Source organism: Aedes albopictus, chromosome 3 (assembly GCF_035046485.1).
Source record: "Aedes albopictus strain Foshan chromosome 3, AalbF5, whole genome shotgun sequence".
NCBI lineage: Eukaryota > Metazoa > Arthropoda > Insecta > Diptera > Culicidae > Aedes > Aedes albopictus.
This window is the reverse complement of record NC_085138.1, coordinates 84625150-84651471: the sequence shown is the minus strand read 5'-3', so window position 1 is coordinate 84651471 and position 26322 is coordinate 84625150. Positions and strand designations below refer to the sequence as shown.

Genomic DNA, 26322 nt, shown 5'->3' with positions numbered 1-26322 from the left:
GGGATTCCTCGGCAATTCATCTAGGGATTCCCTTGAGAATTCCTTTAGGGAATTCCCTAGGAATTCCTGTAGGGATTTACCTGGGAATTCCTTTAGGGATTTCTCAGGGAATTCCTTTAGGGATTCCTAAGGGAATTCCTTTAGGATTTCCCTGGGAATTCCTCTACGAATTCCTCTGAGAAATCCTCAATGGATTTCTCTGGAAATTCTTTTAGGGATTCTCCTGGGAATTCCTCTAGGAATTCTACTTGGAATTACTCTAGGAATTTCCCTGAGAATTCCTCTAGGAATTCCCCTAGGAATTCATCAAAGAATTCCCCTGAGAATACATCTAGGAGTCTCCTGGGAATTCCTCTTGGGATTCTCCTGGGAATTTTTCTACGGATTCCTCTGGGAAATCCTTTTGGAATCTCATTCAAGTTTCGTTATATATTTAAGTATAAATTTTAAAAATATCGTGAATTTTGATTTTTTTGAGGCAGTTTTCGAAAAAAAAACAAATTTCAGAATATTTTCGAAAAACTAATAGAAATTCTTCAGGAGACTTCTTCAGTTTACGTTCACATTATCAGAGACTCTTGAGACTATGTTTTTGTTCATTTTTTTCTATATTTTTACGAACTGTACAACGAAATGTTTTCCTCAAAAGATTCCATCTGGAGTTTCACTAAAAATTTCATCAATTTTCCATACATTCACAATGTTGCTTCTTCGGAATTCATCTAAGAAGTAGTTTCAGATATTTGTTCTATGACTCGGGTGATTGCTACAGAACTATGTTCAGATGTAGGTTTTAAGTTGTATTTTGTGTATGAGTCTTTTATTCATATTACAATTTAGTGTACTTTGAAACACAGTGTAAAGATGTAAGTGAAAAGCGAGAGAGGTGATAATCTCTTCATTTTGGATCGGTTTCTTCGAATAGTTAAATAAAAATTTATTTTACCGTTTTGCCTGATTGGTACTGTTGCTGATTAACGGATGTCGTGTACTCTCTTCTGCTTCACTGTGATTCAGTCATTATGTTTAATTCAATGCTAACAATTAATGAAATAAGATAATCTTACACGTAATGCACAGACAAAGTACAATAGCTGTACAGTGAATCAATCCTAATTAACCCAATCTACACCTAGATTCCCTTCCAAAACCTACCGAACGTTTCTAACAACCATAAAATGTCCCATCTCCAGCAGCATAATGATAAAACTTCCCGCCATCGCAGCGAGCAACCCGTAGAACAACGTTAGCAAACGATCCAAACCCACGGACACCGTTTCCAGCTGGTTCTTGTAGCACTTGGGTTTATCGGAAAAGAAGAATTTCCTCTGGTACGCCATGTTGCCCGTCTCGGTTGCCTTCCGTAGCGTGATGCGGAACATTTCCTTGAACTCGCTGCCCTTTCGCAACGGAAAGTGCAACGGTCGTAACGGATGAAGCAGCATTTCCTGTAGATCGCAAATTTCCGTATCCGTGAAGGCTTGCACAATGAGAGGATACACGTAGGCCGTTTCGCAGTGGAATGCGTAGCCACCACGTTTTACCCGTGCAATTCCTTCGGTGACGTTCAAGAAGTTGTCCTCACCGTTGAGGATCTTTTTGTGGTAGAGTTCGACGGCAATGGGGTCTTTGGTTTTCTGTAGTGAGAGAGGAAGTGAGGTTCTGACTGTGGGAGAGAAGTTGTAGACGTACATTGAGATAATACTTATGATAACTCAAATTTTCGACAACCACTTTGAGATCACTGTCCAGGAGATTCTTAAGTGTCCTTATGGTCTTCGGGGGGACGATCAGCAGATAACCTACAATGTAAGCGGAATAAAACTGAGAGATCAAGAAGGAGAACACGAGAACGCTGAGCAACGTAATACGAGTAGAGCTGTGCGATATTATCGATGATGTTCCTACAAGAAGTGAGATATTGTAAGTAATATAACAATCTGCACATACTAGATTCCAACCTTGTTGAAAAAGAAATCCGAAAACGGTGAGCCATGCTAGGCTACGGTTTTCAGATCGAGGATCGTTATAGGAAAAATACGTGACCAGAACGGCCAGAAAACCGATTACTAAAATTGCGATCCATAAATCTAGACGAAATGGTTGTAGAAAAAAGAAGTGACCTTCATTGATCCGTGGATGACGGAACAACAAAAGCCATCTCGGTAATCCAACATTGACGGTGTGATCAGTCAGGCCTATCCTTTCCGTTGTGTGAATAAAGACGTTGACGGTGAAGTCAACCTTTTTAGTGGCCACCTGTCCGATGACACCCTGACTGGAGCGCCCATCCGTGCTATTTAATCCCCAATTACTGTTCCTGATATATTCGACCCTAGAATCAGAAAATTGTTATTTATTCTACAGTTTGCCTCCAGAGCAGAACGTACGAAAAATTATGTTTTTCGACTAAAAACGCCAGCATATGGTATCCGAGTTTATGAAAAGAGTATTCGCGCTTGGTCTCGTTGCTTGCCAAAAACTGCATCAGAGTATGGTGATGTAACTGATCCAAAGTCTATAAGAGATTTCATATTTTAGCAGTGTCATTGCATCAAATGTCATGTCAACACACCGTCACCGCCGATTTGAGCGAGATTCCCCTGAGATCTACTCGTCGTTCGTATTCACTTTGGTTCACTGCGATGGTAAATCCAATTTCGCGACTCCAAGTCCCAATGAGCGTAGTGTTCAACGTAGCTCCTCTTCTTATTGAAGGACTGAAAACGTCGTACACATCGAAAGCATCTTGTTGAACTCCTTGATCAACCACCAGTGTAACCTTCGCATCTACGTTCAAATTCTGCTCACTCAACAAGCAAGCCGCCTCGTCTAGTGTCCCATTTGCAAACACCAACCAATAGTAGGAGGCATTGAAGTATTCGTACTTGGACATTACTCCGAAAAGCTTCGGAGTTTCTGGACATCCCATATCCACGGAAGCTCCCAGCTTGTGGTAGTCATATCGCATAATGTGCGTGTGGTTCCAGATTGCAGCTGTGAAGTTGGAGATATCCGAGAAATGGATCTTCTCTGAACTCGAAGTTGTCATCTTTGAATACAAGTCAAAGACATCTGGAACAATGAACAACTCATCATTTTCAGAAAAGTGTGAATCAACAACACTCATAAATCATTACCATTTTGATTGACACAGTGGAATACCGTAACAATTTTCACATTTCTCCACTTCAAATAATCTTTGAACAAATCAACGTTTATCGCCGCCCTGCTCAAACCACACACAATCAGCAAAACGAACAAACCCTGCATTTCTTGTAGAGGCGTGGAATCAATTGTCGAAGAATCAACCAATCGTAGCTGCCCATAGTGGAAAGTTACCGTGGAATGCACTTGATACCCATAATCGTTTATAAATGTTAAATGATATGTAGCAGCAAACTCTAAACGAATGCAATTTGTCTATTTGAAAGTAACCACAAATTGTTCGTTAGGAAAGGAGACTTATTTGTCATCGTTTCTCGAAGGAATAGTGACTAAAACAATCTACAATTCTCTGAATTAGTTATGCTCGTGAATTTTCAAGTGGAATGACTATAGTTTATGCAAACGAATTTTACCCAATCTTTCCGCAAGCAGTAGCACTTTTTGCTGTAGATTCTCGCGCAAAAATGTGCAATATGGCTCATAAATGTTCACCAGTACATAATATTATGTTCGTGTCTTCTACAATAAGTGCAGAAATTATCAACTATATAACGAGAGTCTAATTGTCGCAAAACCATGCAGAAAGTGTATGCGCATTTATTTAACTCTATATTTTCTTACTTACTTACTTACTTACTTACTTACTTACTTACTTACTTACTTACTTACTTACTTACTTACTTACTTACTTACTTACTTACTTAGTTACTTACTTATTTGCATTGGCGTAGCTAGCTTTTTCTTTTTTTACCCACTAAAACACGAGAAAGAGCGGGATGCAAGAGGGAGCCTGTGCCCCCTCTTTCATCCTTCTCTTTCTTGTGTTTGTCTAGGAGAGTGAGTGAGAAAAAAGAAAAAGCTAGCTACGCCAATGCTCATTTACTTACTTACTTAGGCACGGACACGTTCAATGATTCCAGTGAGCTTATTCGCTCTTTGAAAGAAGCATGACACTAGACAAGGGACTAGCATGCAACGCCCAGGGGCACAGCCGAAAACTTTTCCTGACAGCTGCAGCGGAAATCGAACCCACGCACCTCAGCACAATGCGACTAAGCGCACGACCACGGAGTCACACAATTCAAGTGATTCTTTTTGGAATTAAGATTTGAATCTCTCCAGGAATTGAATATTCCTGTAAGGGTTTTCTTGAAAACCCCATTAAGGATTTCTTTGGGAATTGCTCTTGGAATTCCCCTGAAAATTCTTCTGGGAGTTCCCATGGGTATTCCCCTGGGAATTACTCTCTGGATTCTCCTCTCAGTTCATCTTGGGATTGTTTTGGGAATTCCATCAAGGTTTCATTTGAATTCCCAAGAGAGATTTCGTTGGAAATTATCTTGATATTTTTTTAAGGATTCTCTCTGGAAATTCTAGGCATTCCCGTAGAGATTCCCTGAAGAATTTATTAAAGAACTTCTCAATGGGTTCCCCTAAAAATCTCGTTTTTTGTTAGTAATTCTTCTTGTTATTCCTTTTCTTTCTTAAGAATTCTCATTGGAAGACCTTTATGGAATGGTTCAGAAATTCTCGAGAAGTCGGTACAAGATCTGTAGGATTTTTTCTTGGGAGTGTCACACGACTTTATGTAGGAATATCTCTGAGAAATCCTTGTGTTAAAGCTTTCTTCATGAATTTTACTAAGCATTTCCCTAGATTTTTTTTTGTAAGGATTGTTCTAGAAATTGATCCAAAAACTCTTTCAATAATTTCTCCAGAAGTTTATTGGAAATTTTCCCATCAATTTATTAAGGAATGTCTCCAAAAGTGACGCATAGCTTTTTTTCGGGAAATTCAATGAGAATTCCTACCGAAAATCTTCCAATAATTCCCTCAGTAGTTTCCTTAGAAATTTCTTCAGGAATTGCTTAGAATTGTCCCAGCAATTCGTACACGAATTTAATCAAGAAAATTATCGGGAATTTCTCCTGAAATTCCCCTCGTCTTGGGTGTTTTTTTTTCAGGATTTTTTCCCAGAATCTATTCTCTTCGGTAATACTTTCCAGATTTTTCCCGGAAATTACGTCAGGATTTCTTCCACAAATACGTTCAGGAGTTTCTCGTTAAAATCCGTCGGAAATTGCTTCAGAAATTTATTCAATTAATTACCTAGTGAGACATTTTTCAAGAAGCTATCCGTAAATTTATCTTGGCCGCCTCCGATCTCCACTCCAGAAAATTTTCCAGTATTGTCAAGAAGTTTTTCCAAAAAATTCATTTGAAGTTTCTCCAAGTAAAAACGTGTTCTTCTAGCTACTTTTTCAAGAAGTCCTCTAGAAATTGCTCCGGAAAATTGAATTTTCAAATAAATCGATCATCGGCCCATAATGTCTCATTAAGGCCTAACTGACATTATAAATTTCTATTCCTCTTGAATTTCTGCAATTTTTCCTGGGATGCTATTGAAAATTGGTCCACGATTTTTCTAAGTTTCTCCAAGGAGCACAAAACAATTGGTTTCAGAAATTGATCAAGAAAATTCTCCGGATTTTTTTTTTACCTAGGAATATCTTTAGGAATTTCTCTATGGTTTTCTGGAGGCATATGTCTAAGAATTCTTTCAGGATTTTCCAGAAATTGTGTTCATGATTTTTTTTTGTATTCTTCCAGGACTTCATGTTATTCCTTGCATGAATTAATCAACGAGTTTTAAATTTCTTTGAGAATTGTTTTAGAATTTTCTTCCTGAATTTCTCCGATAACCATTCCAGAATTTCTAAAATTAAGATAAGGAATTTTTCCATAAATACGTCCGTTAATATTTTTTCAGAATTTCTGCAAAAATTAGATCAAGATTTTTTCTATTCATGCGTTTAGGAGTTTCCCTTTAAAATTCTTCGGAAATTTCTTCAGAAATTCCTTCAAACACGTTCAAATGAGGAACCTTTCAAGAAGCCGCCCGTAAATTTAAGGCGAAACTGGAAGCATTTTCTCATTTTTTCGGTTTTTGATTTTTTATTAAATAACGAAGCAATATTTTCAAAATCGGTTTTCGTGCACATGTTGAGTATGGATCAAGGTATCTTCTGAATTTTTTTGAGGTGGAAAAATTTTTCCATTTTTGCAGAAACCATTTTTTTGTAAAATTTTGTTCAAAAATGGTTTCTGCAAAAACGAAAAACATTTTCCACTGCAAAAAAATTCAGAAGATACCTTGATCCATACTCAACATGTGCACGAAAACCGATTTTGAAAATATTGCTTCGTTATTTAATAAAAAATCAAAAACCAAAAAGTGAGGAAATGCTTCCAGTTTCGCCTTAACTTGACGTGCCTCAAACAATCTATAGGAAGTTCGACTTGCTACTTCTTCAAAAAGTCCCCTATGAATTGAACCAGTAAATTTTATTTTCTATTATCATGGAACATGCATTTCTTTAGAAAAAAAAACCTGTTTTTTTTCAACAATGTTGTTCGGACTTTTCTTGGAAATTAATCTTTGGAATCACCGTCTCCGTTGACAGCTGATCAAAGCTAAAATTGTATTTAAATTAGATTTCATTTAGCTAATAGATTGTTTCGATCACTTACATTTTAGTTTCGAACCCGGTTACCTCTTGCGAAGGACTCTCCTATAGTTCAGTAGTGTCAACTGATTTCCTAATTAGCGTATAATAGTTCAAATTGTATATTAGAATTCAAATAATTGTAGATCAAAGAGTCGTACATGGATCTAGTGTTAAGCTTCAAATAGAGAATATAACTTACAGTAATTTAATCGTGCAAATCCTCTTTGTTTGTCGACCGTCTACGTTGAGAAATCGTACCTATTTTTTAAGATTTTTAATAGTTTTTGGCAACCAACTCTTGACAAATTTATCTTACTCACTTGTACAGCAGATAGCACATTCAAATTGTAATAAACTATGAATTAATCGAAGTTTACCAACTTGTTTTAGTTACTTTTCCATGTATAGTTAACAGAGCATTACCACGTTTGGTTGACAGTATCGAAATTATCTGTTTTTTGTTTTGGTTCTATACTTGCGTATACCTATGTTCTTGTGTATTCTACCCTAAGCCACCTTTTCCCTATCTCGTTCGTTCGTACCGATGTCACACAGTCCGGCAGAGATGTTGCCTTGAACCCAGTGGTATTGATCAGAACAAATTCTTCTAGAAATATCTTTAACAATATGTTTAGGAATTTATCCTGGGATTTTATCGAGTATTTGTCAAGGAATTTGTTTTAAAAGTTTCTCAAGGAGCTAAATGGTTTTGTTTTGAGAAAATTTTCCAGGAATTTACCCAGAATTTTTTACGGAAATGTCTCCAGGATTTCCTCTCGGGTTTACTCCAGGAATAAGTCTATGAATTCTTCCAAGATTCTCCAGAAATTTTTGCTGAAATACTAGAGATCTAAATAGTTCCTTCTAGAATTTCTCCTTAAGGAATTCCACTTGGAATCACTTCAAAATTTTTAACAGGAATTGTAGGAATCCGAATTCAAGTCTAGGAAAAATTGTAATGGAATACCTGGAGGAAGCCCAATAGAATTCCTAAAGGAATTCAGAGAAAATCCCTGCAGCAATTCAAACATAATTCCATAAAGACTTTGGACGGAATTGTTAGAGGAATTCTGATGGAATTGCTAGAGCAATTCGGATAGAATTTATAAATCATTTCGAACGAAAATATTGGGGAAATTCAAATGAAATTCTTGAAGAAATCCTGGATGGAATCCCTATAGAACTTCAGATTGGAATTCTAGTGGAGCAATTCGGACAAATTTCATGGAAGTTTCTTGGAAGAAATCAGATGGAGGGGCATTTTTGAAGGAATTAAAACTGCATTCTTGAAGAAATTAAGCAGATACTCCTGGGGAGATTCACATAGTATTTCTAGAGGAATTCAATCAGATTTTCTTGAGGAATTCAGACAAAATCTCTTGCGGAAATCTGATAAAAATCTTTGAGAAATCTGGAAGAAATTTTGGAGAATTTAAAAAAAAAAGACACGGACATTTTGGAGAAATTTTGGAGAAATTTAGATGAATTTCCTGAAGGAATTCGGATGGAACTCCTTTAGTTATTGGAATAGAATTCCTGAAAGAATGCGAAAATAATTCTTGTAGAAATTGTAGAATAGAATTCTGAGAGGAATTAGAGTTCTAGAAAGGATTCTGATGGATTTTCTTGAGAAATTCGGAAGGAATTCGAGGAGAAATTCAGATGACTCTCTTGGAATAATTGAAAAGGCAGTCTATCAAGGAAAAGAAACGGCATTCCTGGAGAAATTCAGAAGAAATTCCTGGAGCAATCCAAATGTTAGAATCCCTTCGATAAATTAGGAAAATTTTGTTTTAAGAAATTCGAAAAAATCTGAAGAAATTGGATGAAATTTCAGGATTTTCTGAAATTTTCCAGAAACTGTGTTCAGCAGCTTCTTCAAGAATTTAAAAAGTTCCTTCATAAAATTCTCCTGATTTTTTCGAAAAGATGCTTCCAAAAACTCCTTATCCTCTTCAAATATTAGCTCACGCTCGCAACACTGACGTAGTACACGCTGAGCTTGCCTGGGGTTAAGAGAAAATCCGTGAGGCACTTTTCAGGGATTGACAACCAAAGATTATTTGAACACGTGTCAAGTTCAATTTTAATGGCTCTCGCTCCATCCTGTTCACAAAATTCACTTGGTCTGAATTGCACCCATAACCAGCTGAAGTATTAGTAGTCATATATTCAAATGACGATAACATGATAAAACTGAATATCACTTGAAGCTTTCTCGTTAAACTATTTAAACAAAAAAAAACAACTTCTCGATGTTGTTACTTATCTATAGCTATTTGTAAAGTGTATTTACCAAACAATGTCAATTTCAAAGATTTTATTACAACCATTTCACTCAAGCCACTTGGGATACTTCCGCTGGATATCCCTCATCTCGAGGAACGTCCTGACTCGAAACTCCACGATTTCAACCAGCAGTATCCCCAAAGCCAGGGCCCCTCCTACCGCTAGGAACCAATACAAACTCACAATTTCACCGAGCTTCACCTGGTCAAATGCCACATCAACCATCGTACAGTGGGGTTTCCGGGATCTGAATATCCTGCCGTAGTAATCGGCAAGTCCCGTCTCCGTAATGCGCCTTAGTACTACCCGGAAAACTTCCCTCAGTGGACTTCCCTTCGGAACGGATATGTACAACGGTTTTGCGGGGAGCATGCCAATCTCTTGGAGTTCGCATATCTGCTGTTCGCTGAAGGTGTCTGGAATGTTTGGATGGATTTTTAAGAATACAGAGGATATGAGGAATAAAACTAGACTGTACCACCAATCAATGGATATCCGTAGGAACAATCCATTAGGAACGCATATCCGCCTCGTTGAACCATCGATAGTCCAGTGGTGATGTTTGTAAAGCCGTGCTTGTTCGGGAGGATCTTGTGATTGTATAGCTTCTGCACAGTGACATCGTTGGTTTTCTAAAAAAAAATAGTTGATTTAGCACATGAAACTTAGTAATTCTCGTTGAAATCAGTGAGAAATTGCTGCTTTACATTGAAAAAGTCGCGATTGTACTTAGAATCTTCGATCGAGCATCGATGATTGCTAGACAGCAAATCCTCCAACGTCTGAATAGTCTTTGGTGGCGATACCAGCAGATAGCTTATGATGAACGTCGAATAGAACTGGTAGATCATGAAGCAAAACAGTATCACAGCGATGACCATGATTCGAGCTGAGGCAAGATTCGTTTCACTGATCGATGGTTGTCGACTGAGGAATCCCAGCACCGTCAGCAGGACTTCACCTGCACTAACGAAATCCACTCGATGCCTAACGCACAAGACGGCTAGCAAAAATAGACTCGTCACGATCATGGTCATCAGCACTGCAATCCAAACGGTATTCCGCAAAGGAAGCAGGAACACGTTCCTGGTGAAACTGTTCTTCGGATGACGAAAGATGATCACTGATCTGTCGGCGATAACTGAGACGGTTACATCGTAAGCGGCTGATCGCTCTTGTGTCAGCTCCAGTGGTGAAATCGAAAAGTCCGCCAAGTGTCTCTGCAACTGCCCAACAACTCCTTTCGTAGAGTTCGTTTCCAATGCGTTGAAGTTCCATTCATCCGCGTTTATGAGCTGTATTCTGATATGGAAAAAAACATAGGTACCGTAAACCGGGGTCAAATTGATCTCCGGGTCGAAATTGATCAGACGTTTTTCAGTTAGATCAAGCATACTTTACATAGTTTCCTTCCAAGTATCGTGATGTAGTAATCCTATACTACACGATACATGTGAGAAAACTATTTAAAACTTACTTTATCTAACGGAAAAACGTCTGATCAATTTCGACCCGGAGATCAATTTGACCCCGGTTTACGGTATACATTGAAAACCATTGATTATTATCGGGGATGGATGGTAAAAAATAACTCAGACAGCATTCCTGTAAGACTTAGCTTAGCTTAGACTGACTATCGTGACGAATTTTTCTGAAGTAAATCATTGGAAAAATTGGAATAAATTCCAGGATGAATTTGAAAGGAATTTCTGAAAGAGTCTGAAAATTTCCTGAAGCAATTTGTTTGCCATTCTTGTGGGGAATCCGGAAATCCGGATGCAGCTGTTGGAAGAATTCGGGAGAAGTTCCAGGAGATATTAGAACGAAATTCCCGGAGAAATTTGTATGATATTATTGAAGGAATTCAGATAGAATTCTTGTGAAATTCAGACATTTTTTTTAGGAATTCTGATGAAATTTACTATGAAACATGGATGGAGTTATTGGCAAAAATCGGAGAGAGTTGCTGAAGGTATTCAGAAGGAATTCCTAGATTAATTCCTATGGGATGCCGGGCAAAATTCGGATGAAATTCTTTATGTCATTCAGATAGAATTTATGGAGGAATTCAGCTGGTATTTCCAGAGGATTCAGATAAAAATTTTCAAGGAATTCAAACAGAGTTTTTTGAAAAATTTTAATAAAATTCTTTTAGAAATTCGGAAGCTGTTCCTGGAGAAAGATTGGACCAGCTGGGGAAACGGGATTCGAAAGAAATACCTGAATGAATTCGGAAGGAATTCCTGGAGGAATTCGGATAGAATTCCTGGAGGAATTCGGAGAGAATTCCTGGAGGAATTCGGAGAGAATTCCTGGAGGAATTCGGATAGAATTCCTGGAGGAATTCGGAGAGAATTCCTGGAGGAATTCGGAGAGAATTCCTGGAGGAATTTGGATAGAATTCCTGGAGGAATTTGGATAGAATTCCTGGAGGAATTCGGATAAAATTCCTGGAGGAATTCGGATAGAATTCCTGGAGGAATTCGGATAGAATTCCTGGAGGAATTCGGATAGAATTCCTGGAGGAATTCGGATAGAATTCCTGGAGGAATTCGGATAGAATTCCTGGAGGAATTCGGATAGAATTCCTGGAGGAATTCGGATAGAATTCCTGGAGGAATTCGGATAGAATTCCTGGAGGAATTCGGATAGAATTCCTGGAGGAATTCGGATAGAATTCCTGGAGGAATTCGGATAGAATTCCTGGAGGAATTCGGATAGAATTCCTGGAGGAATTCGGATAGAATTCCTGGAGGAATTCGGATAGAATTCCTGGAGGAATTCGGATAGAATTCCTGGAGGAATTCGGATAGAATTCCTGGAGGAATTCGGATAGAATTCCTGGAGGAATTCGGATAGAATTCCTGGAGGAATTCGGATAGAATTCCTGGAGGAATTCGGATAGAATTCCTGGAGGAATTCGGATAGAATTCCTGGAGGAATTCGGATAGAATTCCTGGAGGAATTCGGATAGAATTCCTGGAGGAATTCGGATAGAATTCCTGGAGGAATTCGGATAGATTTCCTGGAGGAATTCGGATAGAATTCCTGGAGGAATTCGGATAGAATTCCTGGAGGAATTCGGATAGAATTCCTGGAGGAATTCGGATAGAATTCCTGGAGGAATTCGGATAGAATTCCTGGAGGAATTCGGATAGAATTCCTGGAGGAATTCGGATAGAATTCCTGGAGGAATTCGGATAGAATTCCTGGAGGAATTCGAATAGAATTCCTGGAGGAATTCGGATAGAATTCCTGGAGGAATTCGGATAGAATTCCTGGAGGAATTCGGATAGAATTCCTGGAGGAAATCGGATAGAATTCCTGGAGGAAATCGGATAGAATTCCTGGAGGAAATCGGATAGAATTCCTGGAGGAATTCGGATAGAATTCCTGGAGGAATTCGGATAGAATTCCTGGAGGAATTCGGATAGAATTCCTGGAGGAATTCGGATAGAATTCCTGGAGGAATTCGGATAGAATTCTTGGAGGAATTCGGATAGAATTCCTGGAGGAATTCGGATAGAATTCCTGGAGGAATTCGGATAGAATTCCTGGAGGAATTCGGATAGAATTCCTGGAGGAATTCGGATAGAATTCCTGGAGGAATTCGGATAGAATTCCTGGAGGAATTCGGATAGAATTCCTGGAGGAATTCGGATAGAATTCCTGGAGGAATTCGGATAGAATTCCTGGAGGAATTCGGATAGAATTCCTGGAGGAATTCGGATAGAATTCCTGGAGGAATTCGGATAGAATTCCTGGAGGAATTCGGATAGAATTCCTGGAGGAATTCGGATAGAATTCCTGGAGGAATTCGGATAGAATTCCTGGAGGAATTCGGATAGAATTCCTGGAGGAATTCGGATAGAATTCCAGGAGGAATTCGGATAGAATTCCAGGAGGAATTCGGATTGAATTCCAGGAGGAATTCGGATAGAATTCCAGGAGGAATTCGGATAGAATTCCAGGAGGAATTCGGATAGAATTCCAGGAGGAATTCGGATAGAATTCCAGGAGGAATTCGGATAGAATTCCAGGAGGAATTCGGATAGAATTCCTGGAGGAATTCGGATAGAATTCCTGGAGGAATTCTGATACAATTCCTGGAGGAATTCGGATAGAATTCCTGGAGGAATTCGGATAGAATTCCTGGAGGAATTCGGATAGAATTCCTGGAGGAATTCGGATAGAATTCCTGGAGGAATTCGGTTAGAATTCCTGGAGGAATTCGGATAGAATTCCTGGAGGAATTCGGATAGAATTCCTGGAGGAATTCGGATAGAATTCCTGGAGGAATTCGGATAGAATTCCTGGAGGAATTCGGATAGAATTCCTGGAGGAATTCGAATAGAATTCCTGGAGGAATTCGGATAGAATTCCTGGAGGAATTCGGATAGAATTCCTGGAGGAATTCGGATAGAATTCCTGGAGGAATTTGGATAGAATTCCTGGAGGAATTCGGAAAGAATTCCTGAAGGAATTCGGAAAGAATTCTTTGTGGAATTCGGAAAGAATTATTTGTGGAATTCGGAAAGAATTCATGGAGGAATTCGGAAGGAATTCATGGAGGAAGTCGGAAGGAATTCATGGAGGAATTCGGAAGGAATTCCTGGAGGAATTGGGGAAGAATTCCTGGAGGAATTCGGATAGAATTCCTGGAGGAAATCGAAAAGAATTCCTGGAGGAATTCGGAAGGAATTCCTGGAGGAATTCGGAAGGAATTCCTGGAGGAATTCGGATAAAATTCCTCGAGGAATTCGGATAGAATTCCTGGAGGAATTCGGATAGAATTCCTGGAGGAATTCGGATAGAATTCCTGGAGGAATGCGGATAGAATTTCTGGAGGAATTCGGATAGAATTCCTGGAGGAATTCGGATAGAATTCCTGGAGGAATTCGGATAGAATTCCTGGAGGAATTCGGATAGAATTCCTGGAGGAATTCGGATAGAATTCCTGGAGGAATTCGGATAGAATACCTGGAGGAATGCGGATAGAATTCCTGGAGGAATGCGGATAGAATTCCTGGAGGAATTCGGATAAAATTCCTGGAGGAATTCGGATAGAATTCCTGGAGGAATTCGGATAGAATTCCTGGAGGAATTCGGATAGAATTCCTGGAGGAATTTGGATAGAATTCCTGGAGGAATTCGGAAAGAATTCCTGAAGGAATTCGGAAAGAATTCTTTGTGGAATTCGGAAAGAATTCATGGAGGAATTCGGAAGGAATTTATGGAGGAATTCGGAAGGAATTCCTGGAGGAATTGGGGAAGAATTCCTGGAGGAATTGGGAAAGACTTCCTGGAGGAATTCGGATAGAATTCCTGGAGCAAATCGAAAAGAATTCCTGGAGGAATTCGGAAGGAATTCCTGGAGGAATTTGGAAGGAATTCCTGGAGGAATTCGGAAGGAATTCCTGGAGGAATTCGAAAGGAATTCCTGGAGGAATTCGGAAGGAATTTCTGAAGGAATTCTGAAGGAATCCTTGGTATTCCTGGAGGAATTCGGAAGGAATTTCTGCAGAAATTTGAAAGAAATTCCTGGAGGAATTCGAAAGGAATCCCTGGAGGAATTCAAAAAGAATTCCTGGAGGAATTCGAAAAGAATTCCTGGAGGAATTCGAAAAGAATTCCTGGAGGAATTCGAAAAGAATTCCTGGAGGAATTCGAAAAGAATTCCTGGAGGAATTCGAAAAGAAATCCTGGAGGAATTCGAATTCCTGGAGGAATTCGAAAGGAATTCCTGGAGGAATTCGAAAAGAATTCCTGGAGGAATTCGAAAAGAATTCCTAAACTAGATCGGAATGAGTTCCTAGAGGAATTCATAAGGAACTTGTAATTTGTGTAATTCCTGGAATTCGAAAGTAATTCCTGGAGTAAATCGGTAGGAATTCCTGGAGGAAATCGGAAGGAATTCTTAGAGGAATTCGAAAGGAATTCCTAGAAAAATTCGTAAGGAATTACTAGAGGAATTTGTAAGGAATTTCCGGAGGAATTCGGACGGAATTCACGGAGGACTTCGGAAGGAATTCCTAAAGGAATTCGGAAAAAAATCCTGTAGGAATTCGGAAAGAATTCCTGAAGGAATTCGAAAAGAGTTCCTGAAGGAATTCGGAAGTAACTCCTGGAAGAATTCGGAAGGAATTCCTAGAGGAATTCGAAAGGACTTCCTGGAGGCATTCGAAAGGAATTCCTGGAGGAATTCGAAAAGAATTCCTGGAGGAATTCGAAAAGAATTCCTGGAGGAATTCGTAAGGAATTCCTGGAGGAATTCGAAAGAAATTTCTGGAGGGATTCGGATAGAATTCCTGGAGGAATTCGAAAGGAATTCCTGGAGGAATTCGAAAGGAATTCCTGGAGGAATTCGAAAGGAATTCCTGGAGGAATTCGAAAGGAATTCCTGGAGGAATTCGAAAGGAATTCCTGGAGGAATTCGAAAGGAATTCCTGGAGGAATTCGGAAGGAATTCCTGGAGGAATTCGGAAGGAATTCCTGGAGGAATTCGAAAGGAATTCCTGGAGGAATTCGAAAGGAATTCCTGGAGGAATTCGAAAGGAATTCCTGGAGGAATTCGAAAGGAATTCCTGGAGGAATTCGAAAGGAATTCCTGGAGGAATTCGAAAGGAATTCCTGGAGGAATTCGAAAGGAATTCCTGGAGGAATTCGAAAGGAATTCCTGGAGGAATTCGAAAGGAATTCCTGGAGGAATTCGAAAGGAATTCCTGGAGGAATTCGAAAGGAATTCCTGGAGGAATTCGAAAGGAATTCCTGGAGGAATTCGAAAGGAATTCCTGGAGGAATTCGAAAGGAATTCCTGGAGGAATTCGAAGTTAATTCCTGGAGGATTTCGAAAGGAATTCCTAGAGGGATTCTAAAGGAATTCCTGGAGGAATTCGGAAGGAGTTTCTGGAGGAGTTCGGAAGGAATTCCTGGAGGAATTCGAAAGGAATTCCTGGTATTTTTTTGGAAATTCGCTCATAATTGTCCTATACAATATAATCGATAATGTTATAGTATAGCCAAGGATGTGTCGGAAAACTTTGTCGAAGACCGCAAAGAGATCCAATGCATGTGGAAAAAGATACACTCTTCGCAAGTCAGGCCAAAAATTGAGATTTTATCATTGATGTTATTCCTTTACATGATAAAAGATAAGCACACTCAGGCGATCAGTAGGTTATAACTTTTGTTACAAGACTCGGATCGCTTTGTGGTCTTCAGCAAAGTTTTTCAGAACATCTGAGGCTATACTTTTACATAATCGGTTAAATAATTTCAGAATAATTTTATTCATTTATAAGGAAAATGCAAAAAAGTTAGTTTTTCCATATAAAATCCCATATAAATTTCAAACGCGATGCTCAAATTGTAGGCATGACTGATCGCGCTCAAATTTTGCACAGTCGTTGAGGACCCGAAATGGAGTCAAAAAAAAAACCTTGAACTGAAAGAACGACCTCTATGACCCACGCTAGTATTACACACGTGGAGCTATTTGTAGAAGAACATGCTGAAGAAATTTCTGGCAGAGTTCACAGTGGAACCCCTTGAATAATTCCAGAAGCAATCTATCTGAAGAAGTTTCATGATGACTGATGATTCCTTAGAAGATTTTTCGGTAAATCGTTGATGAAATTCCTCAAGAAGCTCCTGGAGGTATTTATGACGAAAATTCTGAAGATAACTATGTAAAAGCTTTCACATGTAGATGGACGGACAGCTGTAGCTGACTAAACAATTCTGATGCATGTTGTTAGAATCTCTGCAGAAATACTTACTTGAAATTGAGCGATTCACTCAACAAAACACTCATTTGGTATCCCATTCTATCGGTGGTGTAACCTCCTGGAGGGTTCACATTTAGCAAATAGTCTTCAATTGGTGAACTTTTTCTAAAGATCTTTCGCTGGGGTGTCTGTGAAGGCGAGAAAATCATGATTATTTAGACTATTTCAACATCAATATTTGGAAAGCCTTTACCGCAACCACTGCTTGAAGGACCACTCCATTCAGACATGTTCGTTTTCGGAACCCAAAGTTTGGATCCGTCTCCTGGACTGCTGTCTTCGAACTCACATTGTCGATTTTTATTATATGATTCTTCCCACCTCGCTTGCGGATTGTACCATAAACCTCGTACCACACAAAACTGCTTTCATCAGAGTTCAAATTCCGATCAATAAACGAAAGACGCGTATCAATGTTCAAATTCATACTTTCCAAGTAAGAAAACGTGTCATTGGTATCCACACTGTTCAGCAAAAGCCACCGATATGATCCATTGAAGTACGACCGTTCGGAGCAAAACCGTAGCAAATCGTGTGCCGATGAACAGCTTAGATCCACAATCAAACCGAACCGATGGTGGCCCGTGAACATCAATCGGTGATGGTCGGTGTAGAATGTTGTAGAAGGAATGATAATGCTTAGGAATGGACCAGAGTAAGCACGAAGCCAGGAAACCCATTCCGATACTTCGCAGTGGAACAGAACGATTGCATTTATGTTCTCGCGTGTAATGAAATCGCCGATCAGATTATTGGGATAGGTGTAGCCACGAGTTGCGAATGCACTGAAGAAAAAGTAGAGTACAGCCACTGAAGACTTCATAGCAAACGCAGCAGAATCTATTACGAGATATGATCCAGAACCGACTTTTCGAACCCTCTAAGCAGAATGCCCTTTTCGAATGAGCGTGATGAGTTTTGTACCTTGTACAAAACTGATTGCATGAACTACAAGATAGTTGAATATTCAATCAGCCATTATACTGTCATCGTTAAAACGGTTCAAACTGCATAGTGATGCATAAGCATAATGACAAAATAATTAATAATTAAGGTAAAAGATGTATGAAAGCATGATTCTGCAAAATTCAACATAACAGTGATCAACCATGCACCCCGTTAACATGTTTAATAGACGATTTTCAGGGAGCTTTGCATCCCTTGACAGAGTTTCTGGAATATCTTTTGGAATTCAACAAAAAATCAAGAATTGCAAATTCAGTTTTGCATATAAACTTTAGTGGCACACATCTGACCGAACGAAGCATCAAACCAAGCTGCATTTGCTTATCCTTAGTGCTCTTGAAAACGTGAGGAGGGCTTCAAGTCGGCTTTTGTGGCAGCCTTATTTACATTTTCTGAGGTTTCGCCTTAAGAGTTTTGTTTCCAACTGATAGTGCAGCCTATGGGTCCTGTTGTCTTTCTGACTTCAGATGTACTGATAGGGTACATTTTTTTTTATATCTGTATTAACGAGAATTTTAGCCCTAGGCTAGTTCATCTCGGGACCCACGCTTTACTTCCCTTCCGAAGAAAGAACCCATATTTTGTGAGTTTGTCGGGAGTGGGATTCGATCCCAGGTCCTCGGCGTGATAGTCAAGTGTTCTAACCATCACACCAGGTCCGCTCCACATAGGGAACAATAGCTCAACTCATAAAATCATTCCTGAATGTGATTTGACCATTACTATAGGTAAATTTTATTCCCAATGAAAATTGGCAACCTCCGGTTTTTGTTGCTTGCAATTACGGTTTTCTGGTGGTATTATTATCAGCAATGTGTATCCAAGGTGGTTGAGAAACACATGGAATCACATGGTTGTTGATGCCTACGCTATCTATGTTGAATTTTCATTCAAAAATAATGGCAATCGTTTAGGAGGAAGGGGGTTTGTAAAAGATTAAAAGAGGGTCTGGGCGTCATATTTTAGTGTAGCTATTAAGTGGCATCTTACCCCATGGCAGATGGCCTTTTTGCATCACTTCCGTTTTTCGAATCAACTTTTAAAATCGCTAAGACAGACAGACAGACAGACAGACAGACAGACAGACAGACAGACAGACAGACAGACAGACAGACAGACAGACAGACAGACAGACAGACAGACAGACAGACAGACAGACAGACAGAATATGCAATTGATTTAAAAAAAACTGTCTTACACCAATTTAGTAAGTTACTCGAGATTCTCCATCTTCAACTCTAAGTTTCCAAATTGTATATGAAATTTCCCACATTTTATTATTTTACACAAAGACAATCGGATGAGCAACTTAAAAGATATAACAAGATCTATGAATAATCTGAGGGTTCTTGAAATAATATTTGAATACATATCACATCACCATGAGTGCTCAGGACTGAAAGCAAGTAATCCTCTCTGTTTTTTCTGTTCTGTTTTTTTCTTGTAATCACACTTTCCTAACAAAAAAAAAACCTCTCGCCTTCCCTTCAGATTCACAAATCAAGCTGTCAATTTTACATGATATTACAAACGCCACCATCCAATACAAATAGCTCGCTCGAATGTCAGCAATCAAATGGCAAGGTATCAATCACAGTTGTGACAACCGGTTTCAAATCAACAAGTTTATAAGGGGTTGGCATTTTCGTTCAATAGTCTTTCCTTAGTTCTATACTGAACATGACACATAAAGTGCGGATATACACATTGCAAGCGCAACATTGTTGGCAGCCAGTGTCGAGATCCATGTTGTAGATACATGGACGGTTGCGTGTCTAATATCGTCACAACATGGGAAGCGAAGGCAAGAGTCTTGATTCCTAAAACAACCGAACGGCTTTTTCACTATACTACTAATCGCGTGGAAATTTGAAATTTAAAAAATCAACAGCAACACTTTTTTGTAACAATTTTGGCCAAATAATTTGGTGTTTCATTAGGTCTGGTTCCATAAAAATAACGCCTAGTTTGATCTGCACTCTCGAGACTAAATATCTCGTTAATTCAGTAGATATTTCAAAGTTATGTTTGAAGTGACAATGGAATCAAATTTATGGTTTTCCTATTAGGATTTCATTGCGTTCTTGGATATTTAATACATCATAACCACCCTAATCTAAATGAATGTGTTGTTTTTTAGAACAGGAGAGTCCTTTTACCCCTGCCCATAATTCATGGATTTCTCAACTATTGATAGTCCGAATCTGTCCTTATGGAACTTGAATATTCGAATTAATCAACACTGACTTATGCTCTAGTTTTCATTATTTTGTTTGACATCAAACTCTTAGGAAAAAAACTGTAGATATTTAAAAATATACTTTATTAAACTTTTGCTGAAATGCACTAATTTTCGCTAAACTGAACTATATATTTAACAACTAGTTTTGATTGGCTTTTCCTGTGATTTTTTTTGCTATTCAAAGTTGAAAAATGTTATGAGAAACATGGAAAATAATGATGGATAGAGTCGCAAAAGAGCTACAGAGACAATTGGAAAGAAGTTGAACAGCCTCATATTATTTATGTTCAACGTTTATTTCATTTGTCACTTGATTGCGACCAGAGTTTAAAATTTTCATTTTCAATGAGTGAAATTCAACGTTAATTTTGAAGATTCTCAACTGAGGGACTAAAATAAAATTCATTTTGGTGAATGAATTATTTCACCTATTTATTCATTTTTCTGTCACTGACAATTTTCACTGAGAAATAAAACTGGACCGTAATTCCCGCTTATACTTCCAATTACCTCAAAACATGTGTATAGTAGTTGTTGGGGGACAAGTAAAACGCCGCTGATTTTGTATAGCAGATGCTTTAAGCTAGAAATGTATTATGCATTAGTTGAAATCTTCATTAAATGTTTCAAATGGCTGACTTACAATTTCAGTGGGTTTATAATCTTCAGCAAATTGTCCCAAAACAATGGAAAGAATCAGATAATTTGATATAGGCTACAAAGGGACTTAATTATTATTCTATAAATAACTAGCCAAGAAGTGCATACATTACGCATATAAGTTCATTGAACGAATCTCATTTGGTGTATGACAATGAGTATAGGTTATCAAGTTGGATAATATGTGGCCTTAGTCTAGAATAGAAATAGGTGTTGTTTAATCTAATTCACTTCACATCCACCTATAACATATACACCTGACACTAATCGTTGTCTGAACAGGTTTTAAACGATGGTTTGGTAAGTATTTTAATCATGAAATACAGTTTTATGTGCTCCGCAATAAACACATCACATGTCGAGAACTATTGTTTTCTGTTTCTTTCTCTATTCTCATCGGTACACGTCTCTTCGTCATTTCGCTCGGCCTGATTCGATTTTCGCCCTGGCGCGGTTGCCAGTTTCGCAACATCCTCCCCCCGGTGGAACCCTGGAATGACCTGGGTTCCAGGATCCTTCGATATCTCCAAAACTGCTAATTTGGATACAGATTTCTTAGATGGTGCTTTCCCAGCAGTCTGTACTACGGCTTGGCGCACTCTCCCGTCCGCAGCTGGCAGCACTTCAAGTACACGTCCACGAACCCATCCATTGCGCCGTGTATCGTCAATTATGAAGACCAGATCTCCAGGTTGAATTGGTTTAGTTTCGCCGAACCATTTTGTACGTCTTGTTAAAGTGGGAAGGTATTCCCTGACCCAACGTTTCCAAAAAATGTCCAGAAGCTTCTGAATTGTTGTCCACGAACCTTTTAATAGAGATACTTCATCGGTCGTTTGCACAACCGGTAGCCGAACTCCGGAGGAACTTCCCAGCAAAAAATGATTAGGAGTTAACGCCTCTTGTTCTATTGAGTCTAAAGGCAGATAGGTGAGTGGCCGGCAATTAACGATGGCTTCTGCTTCCGCCAAGAAAGTTTGCAGAGACTCGTCGTTCAGCTTCTCACTGCTATCCTGAAGGGAAGACAAAGCGACTTTCACCGATCTTACCATTCGCTCCCAAGCACCTCCCATGTGTGGGGTACTTGGGGGAATAAACTTCCATTCGGTCTGCGTACTCGTGAATTTGGCCGCGAGTCCTTTGTTGATTTGATCTCTGAGCAGTCGTTCGGTGCCACGAAAACAGGTTGCGTTATCGCTGTATATCTCTGCAGGACTCCCTCGACGGCATATGAATCGGCGTACTGCTTTAATGCAGGACTCAATGTCGAGCTTGTAAACGACTTCTACGTGAACCGCTCGGATCGTTAGACAAGTGAATATAGCAACCCAGCGCTTCACGTGACTGCGGTTCACCTTCACCAAAACGGGTCCAAAATAGTCGAGGCCGCAGTAAGTGAAGGGCCGTAAGTAGGAGGCAAGTCTAGCCGTTGGAAGAGGGGCCATTCGAGGAACAGCCGGTTGAGCTCGACGTATTTTGCACACTAGACATTGCTTGGCCATCTGTCTCACTTGTGTGCGCAGCTGCGGTATGTAAAAGCGTTGCCGTGCTTCGTTCACGACTGATTCGTTGTTGGCGTGTAGTAGCTGACGATGAAGATCTTCAAGTACCAACGTAGTCAACCGGTGTCGCTTTGGCAGAATGATTGGGTGTTTCATTTCAGCGGGTACATGCAGAGCAGCACTGATCCTGCTATCCAAGCGGAGGACTCCAGACGAGTCCAGTATCGGTGATAACTTGTAAAGGGGGCTGGTTCTTTCTAGTTCCTGCCGATTCTGATACGGAAGTTTTTGGTTGTTGGTCAATGTAGCTAGCTCATCAACGAAACACTCCCATTGCACAGCTCGAAACAAATATTCCTCAGCTTTCTGGAGCTCGAACTGTGTCAGATGACCAATGTTCCGCCCTTGACCGGGGAGCGTTGTTCGGCAGTTGTTCACAAACCGAAGGACGTGGGCCATCGTTCGCAACATTTTTCTCCAGGATGAAAACCGGTCAACTTCGATTAGTTGCTCCGGAATCTTTAGCTGACGATGAGCATAACAGGCCCGAATTTCGTCCGAAACTATGCCAGTCCTCTTCTGTTGCGGCCACTGATGTGCGGGATAACGAAGAAATTCGGGTCCTTCGTACCAGATACTGTTCTTACTGAAGTGTGGTCCCACTCCCCATTTAGTTGCTTCATCTGCCGGATTCTGTTTGGATGAGACCCAGCGCCAATCCTCACGATTTGATTTCTCCAAAATCTCACCCACTCGAAAAGCAACAAATGGGCGGTATTTCCGAGGATCGGCATATATCCAACTCATTGCAACCTCTGCGTCAGTCCAAAAGAAGTGCTTCTTCACGGCTAATGAATGTCCGTCAACTGCGAACATGGCCAGCCGTACTCCCAAAACACAAGCCATGAGCTCAAGGCGAGGTATTGTTGTTGGTTTTAGGGGAGCTACCTTAGTCTTCGATGCCACAAATGCCACCTCTGCTGAACCATACGGATTTGTGATCCGGAAATACGTGACACACGAATACGAAACTTCGCTTGCATCAACAAACGTGTGAATTTCCAACGTCGAAAGATCACCCTTGGAGAAATAGCATCGAGGTATTCTTACGTTGTTGATGTCGTCCAGTATATCCAGCCATTCCTGCCATCGTTCGAACGTTCTGTCATCGATTTGCTCGTCCCAGCCTGTGCCTTCCCGCCACGTATCTTGAAGAAGAACTTTGCCAAATACTAAATATGGCGCCAAGAACCCTTGTGGGTCGAAAAACGACATGACGCATCGTGCTAATTGGCGCTTCGTTGGCTTCGTGTTGGTCTCTCGTAGACGGGAAATATCGCTTAACAAATAAGTGTTGTACCGAAACTCGTCCGCTTCGGTGTCCCAAGACAGACCAAGTACTCTGTCCGACTGCTTATCGGCTCCGGAATCCAGATCAATGACGGTTTGTTCTTTGCCTTCTCCCAGTTGTTCCAAGACGACTCGTTCATTACTGCACCAATTCCTAATCTCGAATCCACCGTATTGATGGATCATTTTAACTTGTGACGCAATCTGGACAGCTTCTTCCGTGCTAGCAAAGCTATCAAGGTAATCATCCACATAATGATTGTGGACGATTCCTTGCACTGCCCTGGGATATTCATGAGCAAACATGTTGGCGTTCGTATTTTTCACGAATTGCGCTGTGGCGGGGGAGCACGACGACCCAAAGGTTGCTACATTCATCAGGTACGTTTCCGGGGGTGATGCAGGGTTACTCCTATACACAAATCGTTGAGCATGACGATCCTCGGATCGGATGCGTACCTGATGAAACATCTCTTTAATATCTGCGCTCACTGCTACTGGATATTGACGGAAACGAAAGAGAACTGCGGGTAGCAATGTCAACTGATCAGGTCCTTTAAGTAACATGCTGTTTAGCGAAATTCCGTCCACTTTTGCCGAGGCGTCCCAAATAAGGCGTACTTTGCCAGGTTTCCTTGGGTTGCATACCGCTCCGAGTGGCAAATACCAGACTCGACGAAGATCCGCCTCGGTTAACTCCTCTGGTGAGGCACGGTGTGCATAGCCTTTTGACTCATACTCGTGGATCTGCTTCCGCACGTTATCGTTAAGTGCAGGATCCTTGGCCAGTCTGCGCTCGAGACATTGGAGACGTTTGACGGCCATAGCATAGCTGTCGGGGAACTCGAAATCGTCGTATCTCCACAGTAGTCCCGATTCATAGCGTTCTCCTACTCGTTTTGTCGTTTGTTCCAGAATTCGTAATGCGCGCTCGTCGTCCTGTGCGATTTCGTTGATGCCCGATTGTATTCCAGCTTCTTCTAGGGTAAAATAGGCCTTCAATGTTTTGTCAAGATGTTCGACTTCAGAACACTCGCAGACATGATAGTTCATAGATAGTTGGCTCTCTTCACGGTGGCCCCCGTAAACGCACCAGCCAAGCCTTGTTTTGGCGGCAGTGGGGCCTCCTTCGCGTCCTTCTCGTACTTTCAGTGGGATTGCCAGTTTTAAGTTATCCACTCCTATCAGCAACTGAGGCGTAACGTTGCAATAACCTTGAATGGGTAGACCTTGGAGGTGTCTAAACCGTCCTGCAAGGTTTTCGATCGGCAAACTCTGCCGAGGCAAGTCGAGAGAGTCGACAGTACCAACTTCCGATATAATGTACTTTGCTGCATCCTGATGAGCCCCTGATATTTCTACTGTGATTCTGTGCGATTCTTCCTCTTCTTTTGTGACATTGCCCGTCCATTTAAGACACAGAGGTCGGCGATAGCCCGTCACGTCCAGCATCGCTGCTAACTTCCGCTCAATCATGGAAATGTTAGACCCTTCGTCCAAAAAGGCGTAGGTTGACACTTTTTTCAATCCGTTATATAGATTGACTGGGATTATACGGAACAACAGTGAGGGTAGTTCTCCACTGTGGAAATGGAGGTCCAAAGGCGTCGAGGCAGCCAATTCTGAGGCATCATTCGCATTTGAATGAAGAAGGGGATGATGGCGAGTCTGACAATTATTTACGCCACATCGGTTGTTGATTCGGCAGGGGCGTCTGCCGTGGTTGAACAGACATGTTCGGCATAATCCAAGGTTCTGGACTTTCTTCCAGCGTTCGTTCGTCGACATTGCTTCGAAGGCATCACACTCTCTCACTCGGTGTCCGACTTTCCGGCAAACCAGACACTCGTTGTTGCTGTTGGTGTTCAAGAGTCGTTTGTAGCTGTTCGTTTCAATTGCCTAGTTGCTTCCCCCGATATCCGAATGCAACAGGGATCTGTCATGCGACTTTGCTTTCTCGCGCTTCATGGACTTGTCGCTTTCGGCTCCATAAGACGACACGCTGCACGCATCGGTGACGATTTCCTCCATATATTCGCCGAAAGTCTGCAGATTCACGATCTGCCGGGATTTCCGATATGCTGCCCATCGCATCTTGTATTCGGCTGGCAGTTTTTCCACCAAATCCTTTAGCAGCATTGGGTTACCGAGGTGCTCCACCAGGTTAGCTGCGGTGATATGGTCACACAGGGTTTGAATTTTGGTTCCGAATTCAATGATAGTGTCCAATTTATCGGCCTTCGGACACGGCGTGTTTCTGACGGTTTCTATCAATGATTCGATCAACAACTCAGATCGTCCATAGCGCATCCGAAGTGCTTCTATGACATGTGGCACAGATGCAGGTAGTATCAGACGACTTCGGGTTGCATCCCAAGCAGCACCTTTCAGACAGCGTTGCAAACGGATCATATTTTCGCCGTCGCTGTATCCGCAAGCTTGAGTGGTGTAATTATATTGACTTATAAACACCGGCCAATCCGCTGGATTTCCGGCGAAGCAAGGCAAATCCCGCGGCAAAATTTGTCGTGCTGCTAGCTGCTGGGGCGTAGGACCGTAAACTACTACAGGGGGGGCTACATTAGGCGTCTGTACTGGGGCGGCACATCGGAAGTGGGTGTTTCCTTCCAGACCGTCTACTGTAGGTGCTGCACTGATTGCTCCCACTGCTGTGTGACCATCGGTTGGTGAAGACTCGTGACGGCGTGACGTGTTCGCACTGCGCTGGAGGACATCTTCTCGATGGTGGTCATTCGTAGACTTCACAGCCATGTGCTCTGCATGTCCTAAGCCATCGATAGCAGAGTAGGACAATTTGTATTGCATCGTAGGTAGTTCCTTTTCTTGCT

General features: G+C 40.8%; 3 protein-coding genes across 3 annotated transcripts in view; 1 reads left to right on the top strand and 2 right to left on the bottom strand.

Annotated features, from left to right (window-relative positions):
• LOC134292029 (cytosolic carboxypeptidase 6-like) overlaps positions 1–26322 on the top strand; it is a 60489-nt gene that overhangs the window by 7245 nt on the left and 26922 nt on the right. The gene's annotated exons all lie outside the window — the stretch shown is intronic.
• LOC134284201 (uncharacterized) lies at positions 495–17500 on the bottom strand. The gene is made up of 11 exons (XM_062842804.1): positions 16947–17500; positions 16745–16881; positions 9674–10268; positions 9445–9598; positions 9016–9382; positions 6618–6642; positions 3141–3423; positions 2576–3075; positions 2391–2518; positions 1693–2335; positions 495–1637 (listed from the first exon to the last, which is right to left on the bottom strand). Exons 1-11 carry the CDS (start codon positions 17343–17345, stop codon positions 1152–1154), a joined length of 3717 nt encoding a protein of 1238 aa, XP_062698788.1. The 5' UTR covers positions 17346–17500; the 3' UTR covers positions 495–1151.
• LOC134291501 (uncharacterized) lies at positions 20491–25261 on the bottom strand. Its single transcript, XM_062859300.1, has 2 exons — positions 20879–25261; positions 20491–20816 (listed from the first exon to the last, which is right to left on the bottom strand). The coding sequence occupies exon 1, from the start codon at positions 25259–25261 to the stop codon at positions 20987–20989; it is 4275 nt and encodes a 1424-aa protein (XP_062715284.1). The 3' UTR covers positions 20491–20816; positions 20879–20986.